General features: G+C 45.1%; 1 protein-coding gene across 1 annotated transcript; it reads left to right on the top strand.

The window, feature by feature from the left end:
* Positions 1 to 40: 40 nt before the first annotated feature.
* rnf7 (ring finger protein 7) lies at positions 41 to 11,901 on the top strand. The gene is made up of 3 exons (XM_078205829.1): positions 41 to 254; positions 5,453 to 5,500; positions 11,583 to 11,901. Exons 1-3 carry the CDS (start codon positions 89 to 91, stop codon positions 11,699 to 11,701), a joined length of 333 nt encoding a protein of 110 aa, XP_078061955.1. The 5' UTR covers positions 41 to 88; the 3' UTR covers positions 11,702 to 11,901.
* The last annotated feature ends 14,082 nt before the right edge of the window (positions 11,902 to 25,983 follow it).

Raw genomic sequence — 25,983 nt, 5'->3', positions numbered from 1 at the left:
TGTCGCTGCGCCCTCTGCCGGCCGGGAGGAGAAGTTGCAGCGTCGCTGCGCCCTCTGCCGGCCGGGAGGAGGAGTTGCAGAGTCGCTGATGGCGGACGAGGAGTTGGAAGATTCGGCTTGTGTTCACAATGTGGTGGGAGCGGGCGGCCGATCCGGAGACAAGATGTTCACCCTGAAGAAGTGGAACGCCGTGGCCATGTGGAGCTGGGATGTGGAGTGCGATACCTGCGCCATCTGCCGGGTGCAGGTGATGGGTGAGCGGAGCGGGGCCTCGATGCTCGTGTAGTGCGGCAGCCGCCTGGGAGGGAGGGGAAGCCGGGGCTCGCTCGGAGCCGCCCCCCGGTGTGCGGGAGAAATGGGGCCGGCGGCCGGGAGTCAAACCCGAACCAGGAGAAAATGCTGCATAAAAACAGAGGGGATGTCGGAAATATTAACTCCGCTTCACAGCTCCAGGGACCCGGGTTCGATTCCTGGCTTGGGTGGAGTTTGCACATTCTCCCCGTGTCTGCGTGGGTTTCCTCCGGGTGCTCCGGTTTCCTCCCACAGTCCAAAGATGTGCGGGTTAGGTTGATTGGCCAGGTTAAAAATTGCCCCTTAGAGTCCTGAGATGTGTAGGTTAGAGGGATTAGTGGGTAAATATATGGGGGTAGGGCCTGGGTGGGATTGTGGTCGGTGCAGACTCGATGGGCCGAATGGCCTCCTGCACTGTAGGGTTTCTATGATTTCTCCACGGACTCTGCTTCAACTGCTCAGATCTTGCAGCACTTTCTGTTTTTATTTCAGATTTCCCCAGGAATTTCCCTTTGATCACAGGAGGGAAATATCTTGTGGTAAATATCCCCCCGGACAACACCCAAACCAGCCGGGCACAGCCCGGGGTGGAGGGCAAGGCGGTGGCGAGATCCAGCAAAGGCGGTACTGAGCTCCGGCAAAGGCAGCGCCCAGCCCCGGCAAAGGCGGTGCTGATCTCTGGCAAAGGTGGCACCGAGCTCCGGCAAAGGTGGTGCTGATCTCTGGCAAAGGCGGTGCCCAGCCCCGGCAAAGGCGGCACCCAGCCCCGGCAAAGGTGGCACCGAGCTCCAGTAAAGGTGGTGCCCAGATCATAGAATCATTATAGAAACCCTACAGTGCAGAAGGAGGCCACTCGACCCATCGAGTCTGCACCGACCACAATCCCACCCAGGCCCCACCCCCACACATCTACCCACTAATCCCTCTAACCTACGCATCCCAGGACTCTAAGGGGCAATTTTAAACCTGGCCAATCAACCTAACCCGCACATCTTTGGACTGTGGGAGGAAACCGGAGCACCCGGAGGAAACCCACGCAGACACGAGGAGAATGTGCAAACTCCACACAGACAGTGACCCGAGCCGGGAATCGAACCCGGGATCCTGGAGCTGTGAAGCAGCAGTGCTAACCACTGTGCTACCGTGCCGCCTCCGGCACAACACCCAGGACATCACCTAGCCAGACGTTTGCCGCCTGCATCGCTGCGCAGTGTCCAGCGGATCTCCAGCCGGATCCACGAGGAGATCCACAGAGACCCGAATGCGTCTGGAAAACCTCATCAAGGACTCGGTGACTGACACCGGACACACCAAGCCTAAAACGCCGACAGCTGTGGGTGTGGTACACACCCTGGAGCCCCCAGGTCGGAGCCTGTATGGCTTCAGTGGTTCAGGACTGTTTCAAGAAAGATTGCGACACAACTACGAACATTTGAGTCAGGAGCAGGAGTAGGCCATCTGGCCCCTCGAGCCTGCTCCGCCATTCAATAATATCATGGTTGATCTTTTCACGGACTCAGCTCCACTTACCCGCCCGCTCACCATAACCCTTAATTCCTTTACTGTTCAAAAATCTATCTTTGCCTTAACAACATTCAACGAGGTAGCTTCAACTGCTTTCAAAAGAGGAAATGCTGGAAAATCTCAGCAGGTCTGGCAGCATCTCTAAGGAGAGAAAAGAGCCGATGTTTTGAGTCCAGATGTTCCTTTGTCAAAGCTAAAAGGCATAGAAAGTGGGAGATATTTATTCTGTGGGGTGAGGAAATGAAAGATGAATCATAGCCACAGAAACCAAGGGGAAAGGCTGCTAATGGCAGTCCATAGAGAGAATAGAAGGTGTGAATGGCCAAACGGTAGAGAAGCTGAAATCAGAGGGTAAAGTGTGACAGATGAAGATGTGGGGGAGGGGAGAATGGGTGGGAAAGAGATAAAATTTAGAAAAGGTAAGGAAAGGGGGGGTGAAATAGGGGGAAAGAGTGGGGGGGAATGTAGAAAGATGATAACGAAATAAAAGGTAGAGAACAGTAAAAAATTAAGTAAAATGAAATCAAAGGGGTCAAGATGGTTCTCTTTTGGTTTCAGATTCCAGCATCCGCAGTAATTTGCTTTTATTTTAGCCTCAACTGCTTCACTGGGCAGGAAATTCCACAGATTCACACCTTTGAGTGAAGAAGTTCCTCCTCAACTCAGTCCTAAATCTGCTCCGCCTTATTTTGAGGCCATGCCCCCTAGTTCTAGTTTCACCCGCCAGTGGAAACAACCTCTCTGCTTCTATCTTCTCTATTCCCTTCATAACCTTGTATATTTCTATAAGACCTCCCCTCTCTCTCCTAAATTCCAATGAGTATAGCCCCAGTCTACTCAGTCTTTCCTCATAAACCAACCCTCTCAACTCCGGAATCAATCTAGTGAATCTCCTCTGCACCCCCCTCCAGTCATGATGTGGAGATGCTGGCGTTGGACTGGGGTAAACACAGTAAGAAGTTTAACAACACCAGGTTAAAGTCCAACAGGTTTATTTGGTAGCAAAAGCCACACAAGCTTTCGGAGCCTTAAGCTCCTCCTTCAGGTGAGTGGGAATTCTGTTCACAAACAGGGCATATAAAGACACAAACTCAATTTACAGAATAATGGTTGGAATGCGAATCCTTACAGCTAATCAAGTCTTAAAGGTACAAACAATGTGAGTGAGAGAGCATTAAGACAGGTTAAAGAGATCTGTATTGTCTCCAGACAGGACAGCCAGTGAGATTCTGCAGGTCCAGGCAGGCTGTGGGAGTTACAGATAGTGTGACATGAACCCAATATCCCGGTTGAGGCCGTCCTCATGTGTGCGGAACTTGGCTATCAGTTTCTGCTCAGCGACTCTGCGCCATCGTGTGTCGTGAAGGCCGCCTTGGAGAACGCTTACCCGAATATCAGAGGCCCCCTTCCAGTGCCAGTATACCCTTTCTCAAGTAAGGAAATAATAATTCAATCATCATGGGGATTTGGATATCAGTTGCTGCCTCTGCCCTGCGATACCAACTGGCCACAGCAGGCACCATGCCCGTAAGCGTACACCAAGGCCGCTCAACGTACACCAAGCCCTTCGGTGTACACCAAGGCCGTCAGTGTACATGAAGCCCTTCGGTGCACACCAAGCCTGTAAGCATACAACAAGCCCATCAGTGTACAATAAGCCTTTCAGTGTACACCAAACTCAGTGGACACTGTCTGCTTGTTCTCCAAGACCATCCTACCATGGACAGTTCACGATGGAGCGAGCAGCAATTTGAGGGAGGTTAGGCCTGGGGACTGAGGGGGTGGTGGGGGTGATGATTGCAAGAAAGGAAGCTGGAGGTTGCACCACAGTTGAAGAAACCTCTGGTCAGAGTTCAGCTGAAGCAGTTGTGTCCTAGTTTTTGACACCACAGTCAGGATAGATATCATTAGTCTTGGAATGAGTGCCAATTGGATTTAGGAGAAGACACCCAGGGATTAGCCAAGGATACCCTTTCTCTTTGTGTGGCCTGATGTTAAATGTCAGACAGCACGGAGCCAATCAAAAGAAGAACATGGAGCCGTAAGATGACAGGTTGGACGGGTTGGGTGAATGGGCTAATCAATGGCTGATGCAGTATAATTTGGATAAGTGTGAGGTTATTCACTTTGGAAGCAAAAACAAGAAGGCAGATTACTACCTGAATAGCTGTAAATTGGGAGAGGGGAGTGTGCAGCGGAACCTGGGTGTCCTTGTGCACCAGTCGCTGAAGGTAAGCATGCAGGTGCAGCAGGCAGTAAAGAAGGCAGATGGTATGTTGGCCTTCATTGCGAGAGGTTTTGAATACAGGAGCAGGGATGTGTTGTTGCAATTATACAGGGCCTCGGTGAGGCCACACCTAGAGTATTGTGTGCAGTTTTGGTCTCCTTTTCTGAGGAAGGATGTTCTTGCTTTCGAGGGAGTGCAGCGAAGGTTTACCAGGCTGATTCTGGGGATGACTGGTATCTGAGGAGAGATTGACTAGGTTAGGATTGTCGCTGGAGTTCAGACAAATGAGGGGGGGGGGATCTCATGGAGACTTATAAAATTCTAACAGGCCGAGACAGGGTAGATGCAGGGAGGATGTTCCCGATGGTGGGGGAGTCCAGAACCAGGGGTCACAGTCTGAGGATTCAGGGTAGACCATTTAGGACAGGGATGAGGAGACATTTCTTCACCCAAAGAGTGGTGAGCCTGTGGAATTCATTACCACAGGAAGTAGTTGATGCCAAAACATTGAATGTATTCAAGAGGCGGCTAGATATAGCACTTGGGGTGAATGGGATCAAAGTTTATGGGGAGAAAGCTGGATTAGGCTATTGAGTTGGACGATCAGCCATGATTTGTGATGAATGGTGGAGCAGGTTCAAAGAACCAAATGACCTATTCCTATCTTCTATGACAAAATGTTAGATAGGAGCTGAAATCTTCATACAGCCTCACTTGGAGTACTGGGCACTACACCACAGGAAACTGTTGAGACAATAGAGAGGATGTGGTGTATATTATCTGATGCTGCCCTATTAAAACTAAATACACAAAGCACAGTCTAGAACATGGCCTAATCTCTACCATCCCCCGCCCAGCCACCCACCCACCAAGTGTTACCGTCCACTGAAACCGAGCCCTGGGTCTCTTCCACCCAATCTCATCCCTACTCCTCTGGTCACAATGGCATAAGTGTGAGGTTATTCCCCAGTCACTCCCCAGTCACAATGGCACAAACGTCCTCACTTTGTCCCTCTGGCAGAACGATTCAGCGTGGGAGACAAAGAAAGAACAACCCCATTGCATCAAAGATGCACCACAGATTCTCCTCCGCAAAAGCATTCTTTCTTGCTGTATCACAGCTTGGTACCGCTCCTGCTCTGCCCAAGACCGCAAGGAACTACAAAAGATCGTGAATGTAGCCCAATCCATCACGCAAACCAGCCTCCCATCCATTGACTCTGTCTACACTTCCCGTGAGCGGTATGCTTTGTATAGCACGCAAGAAACAATACTTTTCACTGTATGTTAATACATGTGACAATAAATCATTTCAAAAGGAGAATATCTAGGTTTCTATAGAGTTTCACGGTGAAATGTTGATCGAACTCCTACAGCATTGTCAGAATGATTGTTTTGCTCTTTGTTTAGACGCCTGTCTCCGGTGCCAAGCTGAAAATAAACAAGAGGATTGTGTTGGTGAGTTTTCGTGACAAGCTGTCCCGTCGTATTCTGTCCATTTTGCAATCTTGTCAGGTGTTCCTCATTTTGCAAATCTCTGACTTCAGTTTTGTTAATCGAGAGAAACCTCCAAAGTCCCACAGAACACGAGAAATCCTTGCTTTCTTGAACGCACAATCCACAAAAAGAAAGGTTTGGGACCTTAGCACAGTCTCATTTCAAATTCAAAATGATGCAAAACCCAAATCTACAAAGAGCCGACCTGAAAAATCTAAACAGCTGCTCTGCCAGCGGAGTATGAATCATACAAACGGATGGCACTGCTTGCTGTCCCCACAGGTTCACAGCAAGCCCGCTCCCAGCCGGAATCCGCTATCACACTGGTTCTTTATCAGGCAGGGATAAGCCAATGCATCTGAAAGATCCAGCAGCACGCTCCCTCATTTCCCACCAGCAGATTAGTCATTCCCTGCCAGTGGGTCTTTTTACAGAGGTGAGCGCTTCCCATCAAATCAACACTCGCCTCGTCCATATCTGACTGTGCCAGAGCGGATTTAAACATAGAGCAATTGTTTTCCAAGGCCCGATGAAGCCGGGAGTAGCAACTTGCATTTATGAAGCACGGTGGCACAGTGGTTAGCACTGCTGCCTCACAGCGCCAGGGCCCCGGGTTCGATTCCTGACTTGGGTCACTGTCTGTGTGAAGTTTGTACGTTCTCCCCATCTCTGAGTGGGGTTCCTTCGGGTGCTCCATTTTCCTCCCACGGTCCAAAAATGTGCGGGTTAGGTGGATTGGCCATGCTAAATTGCCCCTTAGTGTCAGGGGAATTAGCAGGGTAAATATGTGGGGTCACGGGAATAGGGCCTGGCTGGGATTGTGGTCAGTGCATACTCGATGGGCCGAATGGCCTCAAAGAACAATACAGCACAGGAACAGGCCCTTCGGTCCTCCAAGCCTGTGCCGCTCATGTGCCCAACTAGACCATTCGTTTGTACCCCTCTATTCCCAGTCTGTTCATGTGGCTATCTAGATAAGTCTTAAACGATCCCAGCGTGTCCGCCTCAATCACCTTGCTTGGGAGTGCATTCCAGGCCCCCACCACCCTCTGTGTAAAATACGTTCCCCTGACATATGTGTTGAACCTTGCCCCCCTCACCTTGAACCTGTGACCCTTGTGTTCGTCACCTCCGACCTGGGAAAAAGCTTCCCACTGTTCACCCTATCTATGCCCTTCATAATTTTATACACCTCTATTAGATTGCCCCTCCTCCGTCTTTCCAGGGAGAACATCCCCAGTTTACCCAATCTCACCTCATAGCTAAGACCCTCCATACCAGGCAACATCCTGGTAAGCCTTTTCTGTACTCTCCACTACCTTCTGGTAGTGTGGCGACCAGAACTGGATGCAGTATTCCAAATGTGGCCTAACCAAAGTTCTATACAGCTGCAACATCATATGCCAACTTTTATATTCTAAGCCCCGTCCAATACAGGCAAGCATGCCATATGCCTTCTTCACCACCCTCTGTGGTGCCACCTTTAAGGATCTGTGGACTTGTACACCCAGGTCCCTCTGTGTGTCTATACTCCTGATGGTTCTGCCATTTATTGTATAGCTGCCCCTTACATTAGATCTACCGAAATGCATCACTTCGCATTTATCTGGATTAAATTCCATCTGCCATTTCTCCGCCCAATGTTCCAGCCTATCTATATCCTGCTGTATTCTCTAACAATGTTCATCACTATCCGCAACTCCAGCAATCTTCCTGTCGTCCGCAAACTTACTGATCACACCAGCTACATCTTCCTCCAAATCATTTATATATATCACAAACAGCAGAGGTCCCAGTACAGAGCCCTGCAGAACTCCACTAGTCACAGACCTCCAACCGGAAAAAGACTCCTCCGCTGCTACCCTCTGTCTTCTATGGCTAAGCCAGTTCTCTACCCATCTAGCTAGCTCACCTTTTATCCCGTGAGATTTAACCTTTTGCACCAGCCTGCCATGAGGGACCTTGTCAAACGCTTTACAAAAATCCATATAGACGACATCCACGGTCCTTCCCTCGTCAATCGTTTTTGTCACCTCCTCAAAAAACTCAACCAAATTTGTGAGGCATGACCTCCCTCGTACAAAACCATGTTGTCTATCACTAATGAGATTATTCAGTTCTAAATGCGCATATATCCTATCTAAGAATCTTCTCCAACAATTTCCCTACCACGGACATCAAGCTCACCGGCCTATAATTACCCGGGTTATCCTTGCTACCCTTCTTAAATAACGGGACCACATTTGCTATCCTCCAATCCTCTGAGACCTCACCTGTGTCCAGTGAAGAGACAAAGATTTCTGTTAGAGGCCCAGCAATTTCATCTCTTGCCTCCCTGAGGAGTCTAGGATAGATGCCATCCGGCCCTGGGGATTTGCCTGTCTTACATTTGTCAACACATCTCTCTGAGACACTACCAATCAACGTGTCCCTCTCCTTTGTGAATACTGATGCAAAGTATTCGTTTAAGATCTCACCTACTTCCTTTGGTTCTAAGCATAATTCCCCTCCTTTGTCCCTGAGAGGTCCGATTCTTTCCCTAACAACCCTCTTGTTCCTAACGTATGTATAAAATGCCTTAGGATTCTCCTTAATCCTGTCTGTCAAGGACATTTCATGACCCCTTTTTGCCTTTCTAACTCCCTGTTTGAGTTCTTTTCTACTTTCTCTGTATTCCTCCAGTGCTCCATCTGTTTTTAGCTGCCTGGACCTCATGTATGCCTCTTTTTTCTTTTTGATTAGACCCACAATTTCACAGGTTATCCACGGCTCTCGAATCCTACCTTTCCTATCCGTCCTCTTTACAGGCACATGCCTGTCCTGCAGTCCTATCAACTGCTCCTTAAAAGACTCCCACATGCCAGATGTGGATTTACCCTCGAACAGCCTCTCCCAATCAACAGCCACCAAATCCTGCCTAATCCGGCTGTAGTTAGCCTTCCCCCAATTCAGCACCTTACCCATAGGACAACACTCATCTTTTTCCATTACTATCCTAAAGTTTACAGAATTGTGGTCACTATTTGCCACATGTTCCCCCACTGAAACTTTGATGACCTGACCAGTACTAGGTCCAGTATAGCCCCCTCTCTAGTTGGACTGTCAACATATTGTTCCAAAGAACATTCCTGTATGCATTTTATAAATTCTTCCCCGTCCAGGCCCCCAGCCCTAAGCGATTTCCAGTCTATGTGAGGGAAATTAAAGTCTCCCACGACAACAACCCTATTTTTTCTGCACCTGTCCAGAATCTCCTTACATATCCGTTCCTCAACTTCCCGTGGGCTGTTGGGGGGCCTGTAGTATACCCCCAGCATAGTGACTGCGCCCTTCCTGTTTCTGAGCTCCACACACAGTGACTCGTTACCTGACCCTTCCAAATTGTCCACCCTCTGTACCGCTGTAATATGCTCCCTAACCAGCATTGCTACTCCCCCACCTCTCCTAGCCCCTCCTCTGTCTCGCCTAAAACACTTATACCCCGGAATATTCAGCTGCCAGTCCTGTCCTTCTTTTAACCAAGTCTCCGTCACTGCAACTACATCCAAGTTCCGTGCAAGCATTAAGGCTCGAAGCTCGTCTGTCTTGCCCGTGACGCTCCTTGCATTGAGGCAGATGCACTCCAGACCTCTAGGCCCACTGAGGTCATCCTCCCCCAGAATGCTCTTCCTCTTAGATAGCACTGTAGGGATTCTCCTTCTGCACTGTAGGGATTCTATGGAGTGTATGATTAAAAGCATGAGATGAGTTGCATCAGGGGATATTAGAGCAGCTATCCAAAAGGTTGGTTAAAGAGGTAAGTTCGAAGGAGCATCTTAAACGCTGAGAAGTTTGGGATAAAAGAAAAGCTGAAGGGGAAATGGAACTGTTGGGATCCAGGGAGACAACTAAAGCAGCCACACTCCCGGACACACGGAATCTGGGTTACATGGGCATGGCAGGATTTCAACAGAAGCCAGATTTAGCCTGTGAGTGAACATCTACTTAAAAGATGCAGATCACTTAGTTTCGGCTGATGGGGAACTTTCATTGGCTCGTTTGCCATCTGAATTCTTATCCTGGGGCTCTAACATTTTAAAGTTTATTGATTAGCGTCACAAATAGGCTTACATTAATACTGCAATGAAGTTACTGTGAAAATCCCCTAGTTGCCACACTCCGGCGCCTGTTCGGGTACACGGAGGGAAAATTTAGCATGGCCAATGCACCTAACTAGCACATCTTTCGGACTGTGGGAGGAAACTGGAGCACACAGAGGAAACCCATGCAGACACGGGGAGAACGTGCAGAATCCGCACAGACAGTGACCCAAGCCGGGAATCAAACCCGAGTCCCTGGCGCTGTGAGGCAGCAGTGCTGTGCCACCATGCCACCACTATTCTCTTATTCTTATGAAAATTCATGGGGAAAGAGCAAAATATTTACCAGGATATGTCTGCAAAGCAATATGCAGAAAGCAATAGTTTGCATAACTGGAAGTCTTAACAGAGCAGCAAATGGTCACCATAGATGGTCTGAGGAAAAGGATTTGCTGAAAGACAGTGTTATGATCCCTACAGAGACTGATAACTGGAAATTATATATTTTTAAAGTTAATAATTGAACAGCTGACACAAGATTTCATGTTTTAAGACATTTTCCGGTCTTGGGGCGAGCGTGACCGGAAAATCCCGCCCTGAAGATTTTATTTCTGGCATTTGCTGGTTTCGTGTAAATGGGTTCCAGTTTATGCCACTATTTAACAAGTTTTTGTATGGCAGTAGCTCAGTGAGAACTCTCCCTACAATTTTTCTTTTGCCTTTATCCTTACAACTGCTCACCAAGAATTTGGATGATGTGCTAAAGGATTAAGAACGTGGACAAAATTATTGCAAACTGACCAGGTGAAAATAAGGTCGGAGAATCGCCCAAGACATATGAGGGTAGAACAGTCGTGAATGGAGACATTCACAGGAGAATCTTCCATCTGCTCGTATGACAGAGGTATTAGCTGATCACCATCCACAGTATGTTTTACAGTGTGGTCAGTAGCTAGTGCAGAACAGTGGTTTTCAAACTGGGGGCAGCAGAGATCTAAGAAAGGATCTCTTAACGCAGGGCCAGCTCTCAGGTGGGCAACCGCCCAGTCACCCTAGTCGGGAGTAGCAGTGGCTGGAGACGTGATTCCCCCTCTTCCTCTGCTAGTGCACATTCCATGCGCCTGGACATTGAGCTCCTGCCCTCCCCGTACTCTTCTCTGTGTCACCGTGATATGCTTCTCCATTGCTCCTGTGCTCCCCGAGTGCTTTCTCTGTGTTTTGTTCTCCCTGAACTGCTGCCAGTAGACTGGCTGCAGTAAGAAGCAGGCGTGGACATCTTACTGCTATCAGTTATCACATACTTGTCTTCTTAAAACCATTATTAAAATATGTTTTACGTGCTTTTTCAATTCTGAGTATTATACAGTATCAGTTAGTTGGGCGGATGTGATTGCTAACCCATTTGAAAAGGGGATTTTGACCAAAAACATTTGAAAGCCACAGCTGTAGAGAATATTACCCACCAATCTTTTAGTGTGCAGATTCAAAGGTCATTATTTATTTGTGTATATTTGTCTGTATATTAAGGGGAGGTGATGACCTGGTGGTATTATCGCCAGACTATTAATCCAGAAACTCAGCTCATGTTCTGGGGACCCGGGTTCAAATTCCAGCAGATGGTGGAATTTGAATTCAATAAAAATATCTGGAATTCAGAATCTACTGATGACCATGAACCCATTGTCGATTGTTGTAAAAACCCATCTGGTTCACTAATGTCGTTTAGGGAAGGAAACCTGCCGTCCTTACCTGGTGTGGCCTACATGTGACTCCAGAACCACAGCAATGTGGCTGACTCAGCTGCCCTCCAAGGGCAGCTCGGGAATATGGAAAATAAATGCTGGCCTAGCCAGCGACGCCCATGTCCCACAAATGACTGAAAAAAAAGACAAGGGAATCATTTTGAGTAATAATTTTTTGTTTCACGTTTGGAAGCACTGACTTTTTTTGTTATTACTTTCCAGTGGTTTGGGGAGAATGCAACCACTCCTTCCACAACTGCTGCATGTCGCTGTGGGTAAAACAGAACAACCGCTGCCCACTTTGCCAGCAGGACTGGGTAGTGCAGAGAATAGGCAAATGAAAACTGTGGAGTGTCCTTTCCCTCCCACCTTTATGGATGTCGATGTGTTTGACTCGGTGGAATCTTGTTCGCTGCCTTTGTGGAGTGAACGCCATGAGAATGGCCTCGGTCTTTTAATACAAAGGTGATCAATTTGTGCTAAATTAACTGAATCACATGCCATTGTTGACCTGTATTTATTTATTAAAAAGCTGGACAGAAATGAATGGTTTCTTACCCTTTTTTCCTTCTTTATCCTGATGCAACTCTGATTGTGAGAGTTACTGCCAAATTGTAATTAAATGAAATAGAGAGGGAAGGTCAGGTGATGTGTTGTTCCTGCTTGATGTGGTTGCTGGTAGACCCCATTGTGGTTCCCAGTGAGCATGTCTGTAGTAAGTGTTGGTTGCTTGAGAAACTCCGGCTCAGAGTGGATGAGCTGGATTCTGAGCTTCGGACGCTGCGACACATTAAGAAGGGGGAGAGATACCTGGACACTGTGTTCCAGGAGGCAGTCACACCCCTTAGATTAAATACCTTGAATTCGGCCAGTGGACAGGGACAGGACGGTGTGGTTGCGAGTGAGGAAGGTAGAGGGATCCAGGAGGTAGGGTTGCAGGAGCCTCAGTCCCTGAACTTGTCCCAACAGGTTCGAGATTCTTGCTCCCTGTGTGGACAGGAACGGGTACTGCAGGGAGGATGAGCAAACTGATCACAGCATCGTGGTACAGGGAGTCGTTCAAGTGGGGGGAGAAAAAAGAAATGTAGTCGTAATTGGGGATAGTATAGTTAGGGGCTTTAACACTGTTCTTTGTGACCAGGATCGAGAATCCCGAAGGTTGTGTTGCCTGCCTGGTGCTCGGGTTCGGGATATCTCATCTGGAGTGGGAGGGTAAAGACCCAGTTGACATGGTCCACGTAGGTACCAAAGACATAGGTCGAACAGGAACAAAGATTCTGCTAAAGGAGTCTGAACAGCTAGGAGCTAAATTAAAAAGCAGAACCAAAAAAGTAATAATCTCTGGATTACTACCTGAGCCACGAGCTAATTGACACAGGGTCAATAAGATTAAGGAGGTAAATGCGTGGCTCAAAGATTGGTGTGGGAGGAATGGGTTTGAATTCATGGGACATTGGCACCAGTATTGGGGAAGAGGGGACCTGTTCTGATGGGACGGTCTTCATCTGAATCGTGCTGGGACCAGGAATCGTATAGGGCTGTAGATAGGGCTTTAAACTAAATAGTGGGGGGGAAGGGTTCAGTTGTATGGAGAATTAGAAAATCAAAGTTAAAGGAGAGGGTAGAAGTGCAGGTTAATGGAGCTGGGGGTTCAGGAGAGGTTTGTAAAGTTTCCAGACCACGTAATAGAACAGAGTATAGAAGGTGGCAGGAATCTAACCTCAGACAGAGCAAAAGTGACAAGTATGAGAAGGGAGGTGGTCAATGCAGGATTGAGGGTGTTGTACCTAAATGTGTGCAGTATACAGAACAAGGTAAATGAGCTTGTTGCACAGATTGAAATTGCCCGGTATGATGTGGGCATCGCAGAGACGTGGCTGCAAAGGGATCAGGACTGGGATCTAAATATCCAAGGATATGTGTCCTATCGGAAGGAGAGGCAGATGGACAAAGGGGGCGGGTTGCATTGGTAGTAAGGAATGAAGTTAAGTCGATAGCAAGAAGTGATATAGGGTCAGAAGCCATAGAATCTCTGTGGGTAGAGTTGAGGAATCGCAAAGGGAAAAAGACCCTGATGGGAGTTATGTACAGGTCCCCTAGCAGTAGTCAGGATGTGGGGCAGAAAATAAATCAGGAGACAGAAAAGGCAATATTACAATAATCATGGGGGACTTCAATATGCAGGTGGACTGAGAAAATCAGGTAGGTACTGGATCCCAAGGAAAGGAATTTGTAGAATGTCTCTGAGATGGTTTTTTTAGAGCAGCTTGTGACAGCCTATTAGGGAACAGGCAATTCTGGATTTGGTGATGTGTAATGAAACAGACTTGATTAGAGAACTTAAGGTGAAGGAATCTTTAGGGAGCAGTGACCACAATATGATAGAATTTACTCTGCATTTGAGAGGGAGAAGCTGGAATTAGATGTAATGGTATTACAATTAAAGGTAACTACAAAGACATGAGGGAGGAGCTGGCCAGAGTTGATTGGAAAGGGAAGACAGTGGAACAGCATTGGCAGGAGTTTTTGGGAGTTATTCGGGAGGTACAACAGAAATTCGTCCCAAGGAGGAGGAAACGTGCAAAGGGGAGGATGAGAGAAGTCAAGGACAGCATAAAAGAAAAAGCAGATAAAGTGGCAAGGATTAGTGGGAAGCCAGAGGATTGGGAAGCCTTTAAAAGCAAGCAGAGGACAACGAAAAAAGCAATTAGGGGGGAGAAGTTGAAATATGAGTGTAAGCTAGCTGGTAATATAAAAGAAGATAGGAAGAGTTTTTTTCAATATATAAAAGGCAAGAGAGAGGCAAAAATAGCCATTGGACCACTGGAAAATGAGATTGGAGAAATAATAGGAAACAAAGCAATGGCAGAGGAACTGAATAGTTACTTTACATCAGTCTTCACAGTGGAAGACACCAGTGGGATGCCAGAGCTCCTGGAGAATCAGGGGGCACAGGTGAGTATAGTGGCCATCACTAAGGAGAAGGTTCTGGGAAAACTGAAAGGTCTAAAGGTGGATAAATCACCTGGATTGGATTGACTACACCCCAGCATTCTAAAAGAGATAGCTGAGGAAATTGTGGAGGCATTGGTGGTGATCTTTCAGGAATCACTGGAGGAAGAGAGGGTGAACACAGTAAGAAGTCTCACAACACCAGGTTAAAGTCCAACAGGTTTATTTGGTAGCAAATACCATAAGCTTTCGGAGCACTGCCCCTTCGTCAGATGGAGTGGAAAGAGAGGGTACCAGAGGACTGGAAAGTAGTTAATGTAACACCGCTGTTTAAGAAGGGAGGGAGGCAGCAGATGGGAAATTATAGGCCGGTTAGCCTGACTTCGGTCATTGGCAAGATTTTAGAGTCCATTATTAATGATTAGATCGTAGAGTACTTGGAAGTGCATGATAAAGTAGGACTGAGTCAGCATGGATTTGTCAAGGGGACGTCATGTCTAACAAATCTATTAGAGTTCTTTGAGGAGGTAACAAGGAATTTAGATAAAGGAGAACCAGTGGACATGATTTATTTAGATTTCCAGAAGGCCTTTGACAAGGTGCCGCATAGGAGACTGTTAAATAAGTTAAGAGCCCATGGTGTTAAGGGTAAGATCCTGGCATGGATAGAGGATTGGCTGACTGGCAGAAGGCAGAAAGTGGGGATAAAGGGGTCTTTTTCAGGATGTCAGCCGGTGACTAGTGGTGTGTCTCAGGGGTCAGTGCTGGGACCACAACCTTTCACAATATATATTAACAATTTGGAGGAAGGAACTGAAGGCATTGTTGCTAAGTTCGTAGATGATACAAAGATATGTAGAGGGACAGGCAATATTGAGGAAGCGGTGGGCTGCAGAAGGACTTGGACAGGTTAGGAGAGTGGGCAAAGAAGTGGCAGATGGAATACAATGTGGAAAAGTGTGAGGTTATGCACTTTGGAAGGAATGGAGGCATAGACTATTTTCTAAATGGGAAAATGCTTAGGAAATCAGAAATACAAAGGACCTTGGCAGTCATTGTTCAAGATTCTCTTAAGGTTAACGTGGAGGTTCAGTCGGCAGTTAGGAAGACAAATGCAATGTTAGCATTCATGTAGAGAGGGCTAGAATACAAGAACAGGGATGTACCTCTGAGGGAGGCTGTATAAAGCTCTAGTCAGACCCCATTTGGAGTATTGTGAGCAGTTTTTGGCCTCATATCTAAGGAAGGATGTGCTGGCCTTGGAAAGGGCATTCGGCCTCTGATATTCGGGTAAGCGTTCTCCAAGGCGGCCTTCGCGACACACGACAGCGCAGTCGCTGAGCAGAAACTGATAGCCAAGTTCCGCACACACGAGGACGACCTCAACCGGGATATTGGGTTCATGTCACACTATTTGTAACTCCCACAGTTGCGTGGACCTGCAGAGTTTCACTGGCTGTCTTGTCTGGAGACAATACACATCTTTTTAGCCTGTCTTGATGCTCTCTCCACTCACATTGTTTCGTTTCTTAAAGACTTGATTAGTTGTAAGTATTCGCATTCCAACCATTATTCATGTAAATTGAGTCTGTGTCTTTATAAGCTCTATTTGTGAACAGAATTCCCACTCACCTGAAGAAGGGGCTTAGAGCTCCGAAAGCTTGTGTGGCTTTTGCTACCAAATAAACCTGTTGGACTTTAACCTGGTGTTGTAAACCTCCTTCCTTGGAAAGGGTCCAGAGGAGGTTCACAAGAATGATCCCTGGAATGAAGAGCTTGTCGTATGGGGAACGGTTGAGGACTCTGGGTCTGTACTTGTTGGAATTTAGAAGGATGAGGGGGGATCTTATTGAAACTTACAGGATACTGCGAGGCCTGGATAGAGTGGACGTGGAGAGCATGTTTCCACTGGTAGGAAAAATTAGAACCAGAGGGCACAAGCTCAGGCTAAAGGGACGATCCTTTAAAACAGAGATGAGGAGGAATTTCTTCAGCCAGAGTGGTGAATCTGTGAAACTCTTTGCCGCAGAAGGCTGTGGAAGCCAGGTCATTGAGTGTCTTTAAGACAGAGATGGATAGGTTCTTGATTAATATGGGTCAAGGATTATGGGGAAAAGACAGGAGAATGAGGATGAGAAAAATATCAGCCATGATTGAATGGCGGAGCAGACTCGATGGGCTGAGTGGCCTAATTCTGCTCCTATGTCTTATGGTCTTACTGTGCAATTCCCCCCCACCCCCCAAAAGATCTGTAACATTTGAGTATTTGGTTCAAAATTAAAATACATGCATTACTTGTGTAGGAAATAGTGAGTGTCTCACCTCTTGCAATTGTATTTAAATTGAGCCCCAGTTTAATTGACTAAAAGATGTGGAGCTGCTGTGTATTTCCGGCATTACCACATTAAAGTTTATTTATTAGTGTCGGAAGTAGGCTTACATTAACACTGCAATGAAGTTGCTGTTAAAATCCCCCAGTCGCCACACTCAGGCGCCCGTTCGGGTACACTGAGGGAGAATTTAGCATGGCCAACGCACCTAACCAGCAGATTTTTCGGACTGTGGGAGGAAACCGGAACACCCCGAGAAATCCCACAGAGACATGGGGAGAATGTGCAAATGAATATAGTAGTATTTCTTTCACCCTTTCAAACTTGAATACAAGTCCCAGTTTGCTATCGATATTTATATCGTGTGCTCTGCAATGGATGATTCCAACTTTCCAGCTGTGTAGTTAGTTCATTAATAATAAAGAGAGAACAGAGTTTGTTTGAAAGGCGGCTGTTTCCTTCGATTGTTACCAGCTCTGAATTTTTGTTAATACTTACCTTGTATTGAACATAGACATAGAACATAGAACAGTACAGCACAGAACAGGCCCTTCGGCCCACGATGTTGTGCCGAGCTTTATCTGAAACCAAGATCAAGCTATCCCACTCCCTATCATCCTGGTGTGCTCCACGTGCCTATCCAATAACTGCTTAAATGTTCCTAAAGTGTCTGACTCCACTATCACTGCAGGCAGTCCATTCCACACCCCAACCACTCTCTGCGTAAAGAACCTACCTCTGATATCCTTCCTATATCTCCCACCACGAACCCTATAGTTATGCCCCCTTGTAATAGCTCCATCCACCCGAGGAAATAGTCTTTGAACATTCACTCGATCTATCCCCTTCATCATTTTATAAACCTCCATTAAGTCTCCCCTCAGCCTCCTCCGCTCCAGAGAGAACAGCCCTAGCTCCCTCAACCTTTCCTCATAAGACCTACTCTGCAAACCAGGCAGCATCCTGGTAAATCTCCTCTGCACTCTTTCCAGCGCTTCCACATCCTTCTTATAGTGAGGTGACCAGAACTGCACACAATATTCCAAATGTGGTCTCACCAAGGTCCTGTACAGTTGCAGCATAACCCCACGGCTCTTAAACTCCAACCCCCTGTTAATAAAAGCTAACACACTATAGGCCTTCTTCACAGCTCTATCCACTTGAGTGGCAACCTTTAGAGATCTGTGGATATGGACCCCAAGATCTCTCTGTTCCTCCACAGTCTTCAGAACCCTACCTTTGACCCTGTAATCTGCATTTAAATTAGTCCTACCAAAATGAATCCACCACTGTAGCATAACTTTCGCACAGTTTCCCCATCATTGGCTTTAACAACAATAAATGGCATTTTGCCCATAAATGTTGCAAAGGTTTCTCACTCCTCCTTTACAGGGTTGGAATGTTCTTGGAAAATAATAAACCTGGACAGGTGACCTGGTAATTTTCTACTTCCCAGATGGCATCACGCTTTACAAATGTGCTTCAGGAGACCTAAGAATCTTGCCTTTACAGGTCACTTAGGCTGATATTATTGAGTCTTACAGGCCATATATTTTACCTTTCATAACATGAGAAGCATAGGAACAGCAGTAGGCCATTCAGTCCATCAAGTCTGCTCTGCTACTCAATACGATCATAGCTGATCAGATGCTTCAATGCCTTTTAAACCCACGATCCTCATAACCCGATCAATCTCTACCACAAACCTACCCAATGGCTGAGCTTCCACCGCCCTCTGGGTTAGTGAATTCCAAATATTCACAACCCCTCTGTGTAAAATAAATTTCTCCTCATCTTGGTCCAAAGTGGCATCCACTTTATTTTGAAGTTATGTCCCCTGGTTCTACACTCTCCAACCAAGGGAAACAACCCGCATCTACCCTGTCTATTCACAACACTGGAAGATATAAACAACTGCCGAATGAAAATAAGATTTTTTTATATTTTGCTTAGGGAGAACCAGGCACCATGGCAAGAGTGACAATTCTTTCTCACAACAGTTTAATTTGTGCTCACTAGAAAAAGCTGAATTAGAGTTGAATTATCCTGGGCAGTAGCTAAAATGTCAGAGATGGACATTGCGATAGGGAGGTATTTCACATTCTTCCAGGACTGCATGGTGTTTTCATAGAAACCCTACAGGGCAGGAAGAGGCTATTCGGCCCATCAAGTCTGCACCAACAATCCCACCCAGGCCCTATCCCTATAATCCCACATATTTACCCCACTAACCTATGCATCCCAGGACACTAACCCACACATTTTTGGACTGTGGGAGGAAACCGGAGCACCTGGAGGAAACCCATACAGACAAGGGGAGAATGTGCAAACTCTGCACAGACAGGACCCAAGCTTGGAATCGAACCCAGGTCCCTGGAGCTGTGAGGCTATAGTGCTAACCACTATGCCACCCTAGAAAATAGAATATATTGGCCTGCACTTAAATAATGAGGAAAGGTTAACTAACACAGTGTTAATTAACATGGTTCCTGCTACTTATTAACCCCTCAGTCATGGAACATGGGCCATTTCAAATTGAAAGGGTCAATTTATCTAATGCAATCAATCCCTTGAAGAGGCCTAAGCTGGAAAATTTGCCAACACCATTTCTGGTGTCTTCTAGGTTAAGACAACAGTTTGAAGGCCCCAGTGAATCCCACTTTTGATCTTCCAGTGGCCAAATCACACCAAGAATTGGAAGCTGCAACCAGTGAAATTCATTGAAATAGCACTTTCTAGTATCATTTGAAGTAGTCTTCAATCAATAAATATTGAATAATTTATTCATCTTTCATTGAGTTGGTTAAATGGATACTTTGGAGTATAAAACTTCCTCTATGTATAGGCTGTATTTCCAATAAACATTTTCCTCATTAGTTCACAGCACTACGTAGTGAGCAGCTGGTGAATGATAATAGGATTCAAGTTGTGTTTACACTAAAGGAACATGAGGTATTACTACGCATCTGATTTGTGTCTCCCAGGTAATCAGCTTGTGTAAGTGAATAATCAGCTAAGTAATAGTCACGTAAGCGTCAGCTCTTGCAAAGCAAATTTGGGAGCTTCTAGAATCTACAACTAAGAATGCAACGGACTCAATACTTTTTGGCAGCATCTCGAGAGAGAGAAACAGGATTAACATTTCAGATAGATGACCTTTCGTCAGGACTTTTGACAAATTCTGATAATTTCTTAAGAAAGGACGTCAACCTGAAAGGTTAATTTTCTGTCTCCATAGTAGCTGCCAGACCTGAGTATTTCCAGGATCTTCCAGAGATGAGGGGTTTGTCATAATAAGATAGAATGAACAGTTTAGGCCTATACTCTCGGAATTTACAAGAATGAGGGGAGATCAAATTGAGGTATACAAGATGATAAAAGGTATGGATAAAGTAGACGTGGAGCGGATGCTTCCTCCTGTGGGGCATTCTAGGACGGGAGATCATAGTCTTAGGATAAGGGAGTAGCAAATTTAAAACAGAGTTGAGGAGAAACTGCTTCTCGCAAAGGGTTGTGAATCTGTGGAAATCGCTACCCCAAAGTGCGGTGGATGCTGGGACAGTGAGTAAATTTAAGGAGGAGTTAGACAGATTTTTCATTGGTAATGGGTTGAAGGGTTATGGGGGGAAGGCAGGAAAATGGGGATGAGGAGCATATCAGCCATGATCGAATGGCGGAGTGGACTCGATGGGCCGAATGGCCTAATTCTGCTCCTATATCTTATGAACCTTCTGTTTTTGTTTCCGATTTCCAGGAATTTGCTTTTGTATTTTACTATTTGCTGGTTTCGTTGCACAATGTTGAATTGTGTAAGTATTGTTTTACTTAAGATTAATAGTTGTATCAAAATCAATACTGCCATGAATCCCCCTAGCACTCTCTACCATTGATGTATTTTATTAGTTATGTCAAGACAATTTCATAGAGTACCACAAAGTATAACATGTTGTGATTAGAACTGCAACATGAGACCATGGAGCAAGCGGCCTGTATAGTAGATTGGTAATTGAGCTGCAGGCAGTGCAATATTTTACAGCAGATGTTTAATTGAGTAAAGACCAGAAACTACAGCACAATCCCATCTGTTTTCTGCAAACTATTGTGAATAAATATGCTTGAGTCAACATTCCCCATTTATCAATCTTCTTAATGTATATTTCTGATAGAACATGTACCATTGGCTTTGATTGTCCACACCTCCTTTCACCATGTCCAAGATTCACAAACATTTGGCCGGATTCTCTGACCTCACTTGCAGCCGGGATTATCCCGTCCCGTTGCAGTGAACGGAGATTTGGCTGAGCGCCAAATTCTCCATCCTGGTTGGCAGTGGCGACGGAGCGTGAACGGCCGGAGAATTACGGCAATTACTTTTTCATTGTAAATTTGCTAAGTAAACAAACATCCGTTTCTATTCCTGCCCTTTGAAACCTTGCACGGGCCATCATATAAACGTTGAAAAAGTTACATTCCAAATGGAAGAGGTATATAAGTACAGCAATGCATGCATGGGTGTATTATATACAGTTACAGTTAAAAGGGATAAGTGGTTTCAAGATGCAATAGCAAGTTGTTTGTTTCCTAATACGCTGCAGAGGACATTCCAAGGAAATCCTTGCTTTACATTGCAGTGGGATAGCTTGATCTTGGTTTCAGATAAAGCTCAGCACAACATCGTGGGCCAAACGGCCTGTTCTGTGCTGTACTCTTCTATGTTCTATGTTCTACATTAAGCGTGCAACATTCTATTTCTTTCTCAGAGTTTCTGCTCCAACATTCACGTTCACCAATACTGTTAATGTCTTTTCTATTTTCCATCAGTGTGACAATTTGTTATGTACAATTCATCTGTTTTGTGACACTGATCCTATTTTGCAGTACGGGTTATCATTCACCATTACGTTCAAGGTTTTGATTTGATTTGATTTATTATTGTCGCATGTATTAGCATACAGTGAAAAGTATTGTTTCTTGCGCGCTATACAGCCAAACATACCGTTCATAGAGAAGGAAACGAGAGAGTGCAGGATGTAGTGTTACAGTCATAGTAAGAGATTGAATTGTTTAGAGAGTTTAAAAGAGTTAGAATGAAGTTTTAGAAGCATAGAACAAGAGTAAAAGATAGAATTAGAGGATATGCTGGACACAGCTTGCAAGAAGACACTTTGCTCCGGCGCGCCATCTTGTATTAAAGGTTTTGTTACTCCTGTGGTAACTTGGCCACAAAAGTAGTTGAACACGTTGTTATTTTCAATCTTCCTTACTTAATATTGAAAATATCAAAATACAGCACAGCATGACTCAGAACTAGAGGTAGCTAGTTACACAAGTCCCTCGTGGTAAAACCTAACCCAGTGAAAGCCCGCGCTACCGATGAGTCACTCGCGCATGCTCATACCTGCTAAAGACATCAGTATATACAATCAAATAGAAAGATGCTTACTATAACACTCCATAAAAATTCCACTTGTCTTCTGTTGGTGCTTCTGAGTTATGGTGACAGGGGAACTCCAGTAGCTTATTTAATGACAGAAGTTGTTTACTTTTCTCTCCTCTTTGCAATAGGGTGGGCAAAGTGGAATCCTACTGTGCATGGTTGTCCAACAAATTAATCTTAATTAATATGGATGGATTGTATGGCACAACTGTCCAGTTTAATAATTGGTAAGCCTGGGTGATTCCAATTACAGAATTATTTCTTCAGCACACTAATTACCCATTGACTGCAGCACAACTGCGCAGAGGTTTGTCATTTTAAAAATATTTACCCGATAGGTCAGTTTGTATTGCAGACTAATGCTGCTATCAATTTTTTATTCGTTCATGGGATGTGGGTGCGTCGGATGGGCCAGCATTTACTGGCCATCGCTAATTGCCCTTGAACTGAGTGGGCATTTCAGAGGGCACTTAAAAGTCAACCATATTGTTATGGGTCTGGAGTCACAAGTAGGCCAAAACAAGTAGGCGCAGCAGGTTTCCTTCCCTAAAGGACATTAGTGAACTGGATGGGTTTAATGACAATTGACAATGGATTCATGGTCATCTTTTAATTTTAATTAAAAGTTATTTTAGTAAAATGAAAGTTATAAAAGTTTAATTAAAAAATCACCATCTGCCATGGTAGGACTCAAATCCGGCTCCCCAAAGGATTACCCAGAGATTACTAGGGTAGGCTCATGCACAAGATTAAGATTCATGGATTTGGCCACTTGGATTCAGAATTGGCTTGCCCATAGAAGTCAGAGAGTAGTGGTGGAAGGGTGTTTTTCTGGCTGACAGTCCGTGGCTAGTGGTGTTCCGCAGGGATCCGTACTGGGATCTTTGCTGTTTGTGATATATATATAAATGACTTGGATGAAAACGTAGATGGGTGGGTTAGTAAGTTCGCAGCTAACACAAAGATAGGTGGAATTGTGGATAGTGTAAAAGATTGTCAAAGGAGACAGTGGGACATACATCAGTTGCAGTTATTGGGGGAGAAATGGCAGATGGAGTTTAATCCGTGCAAGTGTGAGGTGCTGCACTTTGGGAGATTAAATGTTCAGGGTAAATACGCAGTTAATGGCAGGACCCTGAACAGCATTGATGTACAGAGGTAATCTTGGAGTTCAAGTCCATAGCCCCCTGAAAGTGGCAAACAAGGTGGTAAACAAGGCATATGGCATGCTTTCCTGTCATGTTGCAGCTTTATAAAACTTTGGTTAGGCTGCAGTTAGAGTATTGCATTCAATTCTGGTCACCACATTACAGGAAGGATGTGGAGGCTTTGGAGAGGGTGCAGTAAAGGTTTACCAGGATGCTGCCTGGACTAGATGGTGTGAGCTATAAGGAGAGGCTGGACAAATGAGGGTTGTTTTCTCTGGAGCGGCGGAGGCTGAGAGGAGACCTGAGAGAAGTCTATAAAATAAGGTTGACAGAATCTTTTTCCTAGAGTCAAAATGTCTAGTACTAGGGAGCATGCACTTAAGGTGAGAGAGGACAGTTCAAAAGAGATGTGAGAGGCAAGTGTTTTTACACAGAGAGTGGTAGGTGTCTAGAAGGTGCTGCCAGGGGTGGTGGAGGCAGATACAATAGGGACATTCAAAGGGCTTTTAGATAAGCAAAGAACAAAGAACAGTACAGCACAGGAAACAGGCCCTTCGGCCCTCCAAGCCTGTGCCGCTCATTGGTCCAACTAAACCATTCGTTTGTATCCCTCCATTCCCAGACTGCTCATGTGACTATCCAGGCAAGTCTTAAACGATGCCAGCGAAGCACATGAATATGCAAGAAATAGAGGTATATCGACCAAGGGCAGGCAGAAGGGATTCGTTTAATTTGGCATCGTTTATGGCACAACATCGTGGGCCGAAGGGTCTGTTCCTGTGCTGCACTATTTTATGTTCTATGTACTAGTTCAGCAACAATACCATTATTCCACTGCATCCCCTTACTTGCATTTATGTAATCCACTTAACATAAAATATCCCAAAGTTCTCCATAGAAGTGTTATCAGACAAAGCTTGGTCAAAGAGGTAGGTTTCAAAGAACATCTTAACAGAGGAGAGCGAGTCAGGAAGTTTAAGAACAGAATTCCAGAGCTTAAAACGCAGGTAGCTGAAGGTATAGCAACTGGTAATGGAGCAATGAAAATCAGAGATCTCTGAGTGTATAGAGATGGGGAGGTTACAGGGATAGGGAGCATTGATGCCATGTGGGAGGATTGGAAACGTACAAAGAAATGTTTAATTGAGTTGTTGGACTGGGGAACAATGTGGATCAGTGAACACAAAGCTGATAGGTAAGTAGGACATGGAGCAAGATGGGATATGGCTACAGAGTTTTGGATGAGCTCAAGTTTAATAAAGGTGCAATGTGGGGAGCCAGCCATGAGAGTATCAGAATAAACATATCTGGAGGTAACAATGGTTTCCGCAGCAGGTGATCTGAGGCAGGGACTGAGAAAGGAATGTTACGGAGGTACAGATAGATGGTTGTGCTGAAAGAAAAGATAGGAGGTTGGAATCTCTGGTCAGGATCAGATGAAATGCCACAGTTGCAAACAGAGGGAAGAGAATGTTTTTCTCTGAGGGTTTTCCTGTTTTGGAACTCTGCCTCAGAAGGTGGGGGTCATTGAATATTTTAAAGATGGAGGTAGATGGACTCTTGTTAGGGAATCAAAGGTTATTGGAGGTAGATGGCAATATAGACTTAGAAACACAAACAGATCAGCTATGATCTTGAAAAATGGCAAAGCAGGCATGAGAGACTCAATGGCTTTATTCTGCTCCTATTTCACATGTTCATATAAACAATCTGGTTCTGTCTCAGACGTGGCCAGAGAGAAGACAAATGTCCTTTGTGAATTAATATTGGTTTAGATAAAGGCCAGTATCTAAACAGATACAGAATTTCAGGCTGTGGATGTCCAGTGGAATATACCAGCATATTGAAAGATAAAATTCTACATTAAAGTGAAGGAATTTGAAAACGTACACTTGTTTTATTTAATACTTAATGTCCAAACAGCACAATGCTCCTTGGAAGCCAATTCCTGCCCTACATATTAATGTATTTTTATTATTATTATCATCATACATTAATAAATGTATTAATCAGTCTAATACATTTTAGACTGGATACATCTGAATTTGAGAAAAAAAACATTCAACCAGTGGCTCAGTTGATATTTTCTCAAAGGCTTTGCCAGATTTTGTGATCTTTTGATCACTTTTCCATTGAAAGGAATTGGAGAAGAAAATATCACGTTGCGCTTTAATGAAAAGGAAGTTAGGGTGTTAATATGTTAATAGTGTTAAATTTGATCATTGATAATATCTCACACTTATTGTATATGGAACTTACCGTTTGATAAAATAGCAATATCTCATCAGTCTTCATTTTTGCTCCTGAACTGCAGGAATAACAGTAACTGAGACGCAGGCAGTAAAGTCCTGCAAATGTTGGGAGGCCAGTCAGTCTTCTATGTCAAAGCCACAGTTGTAACTAAATGGTCTGAAATGTTGCAGGGCAGTTAGAGATCTTTAAATTAAAGAAAATACATGCATGACTGGGGGTGATGTAGCCTGGTCCATTCCTTAGTGTCATTACGTAAAGATAAATTGTACTGATAGCGTGAAGTGAGTTCAATCGAAGCTCACTGTGAGATAAAGCTGTTATTACTTTGTATCAGGCTTTGAGCTGTTGAGCGTTTTCTGGTTTCAGGAAGATTAGAGAAGCATGCGAAGACATGTGCAACAGATTCAAATATCCAGTTCAGGTCAAAAGGTGGAACTATTATTACAGGGTTACATCATCATGCAACTGGATACAGGGTAGCACAAATCAACTCTGATTAAAAT

Source organism: Mustelus asterias, chromosome 3, assembly GCF_964213995.1.
Source record: "Mustelus asterias chromosome 3, sMusAst1.hap1.1, whole genome shotgun sequence".
Lineage (NCBI taxonomy): Eukaryota > Metazoa > Chordata > Chondrichthyes > Carcharhiniformes > Triakidae > Mustelus > Mustelus asterias.
This window is presented reverse-complemented; position numbering and strand designations above follow the sequence as displayed.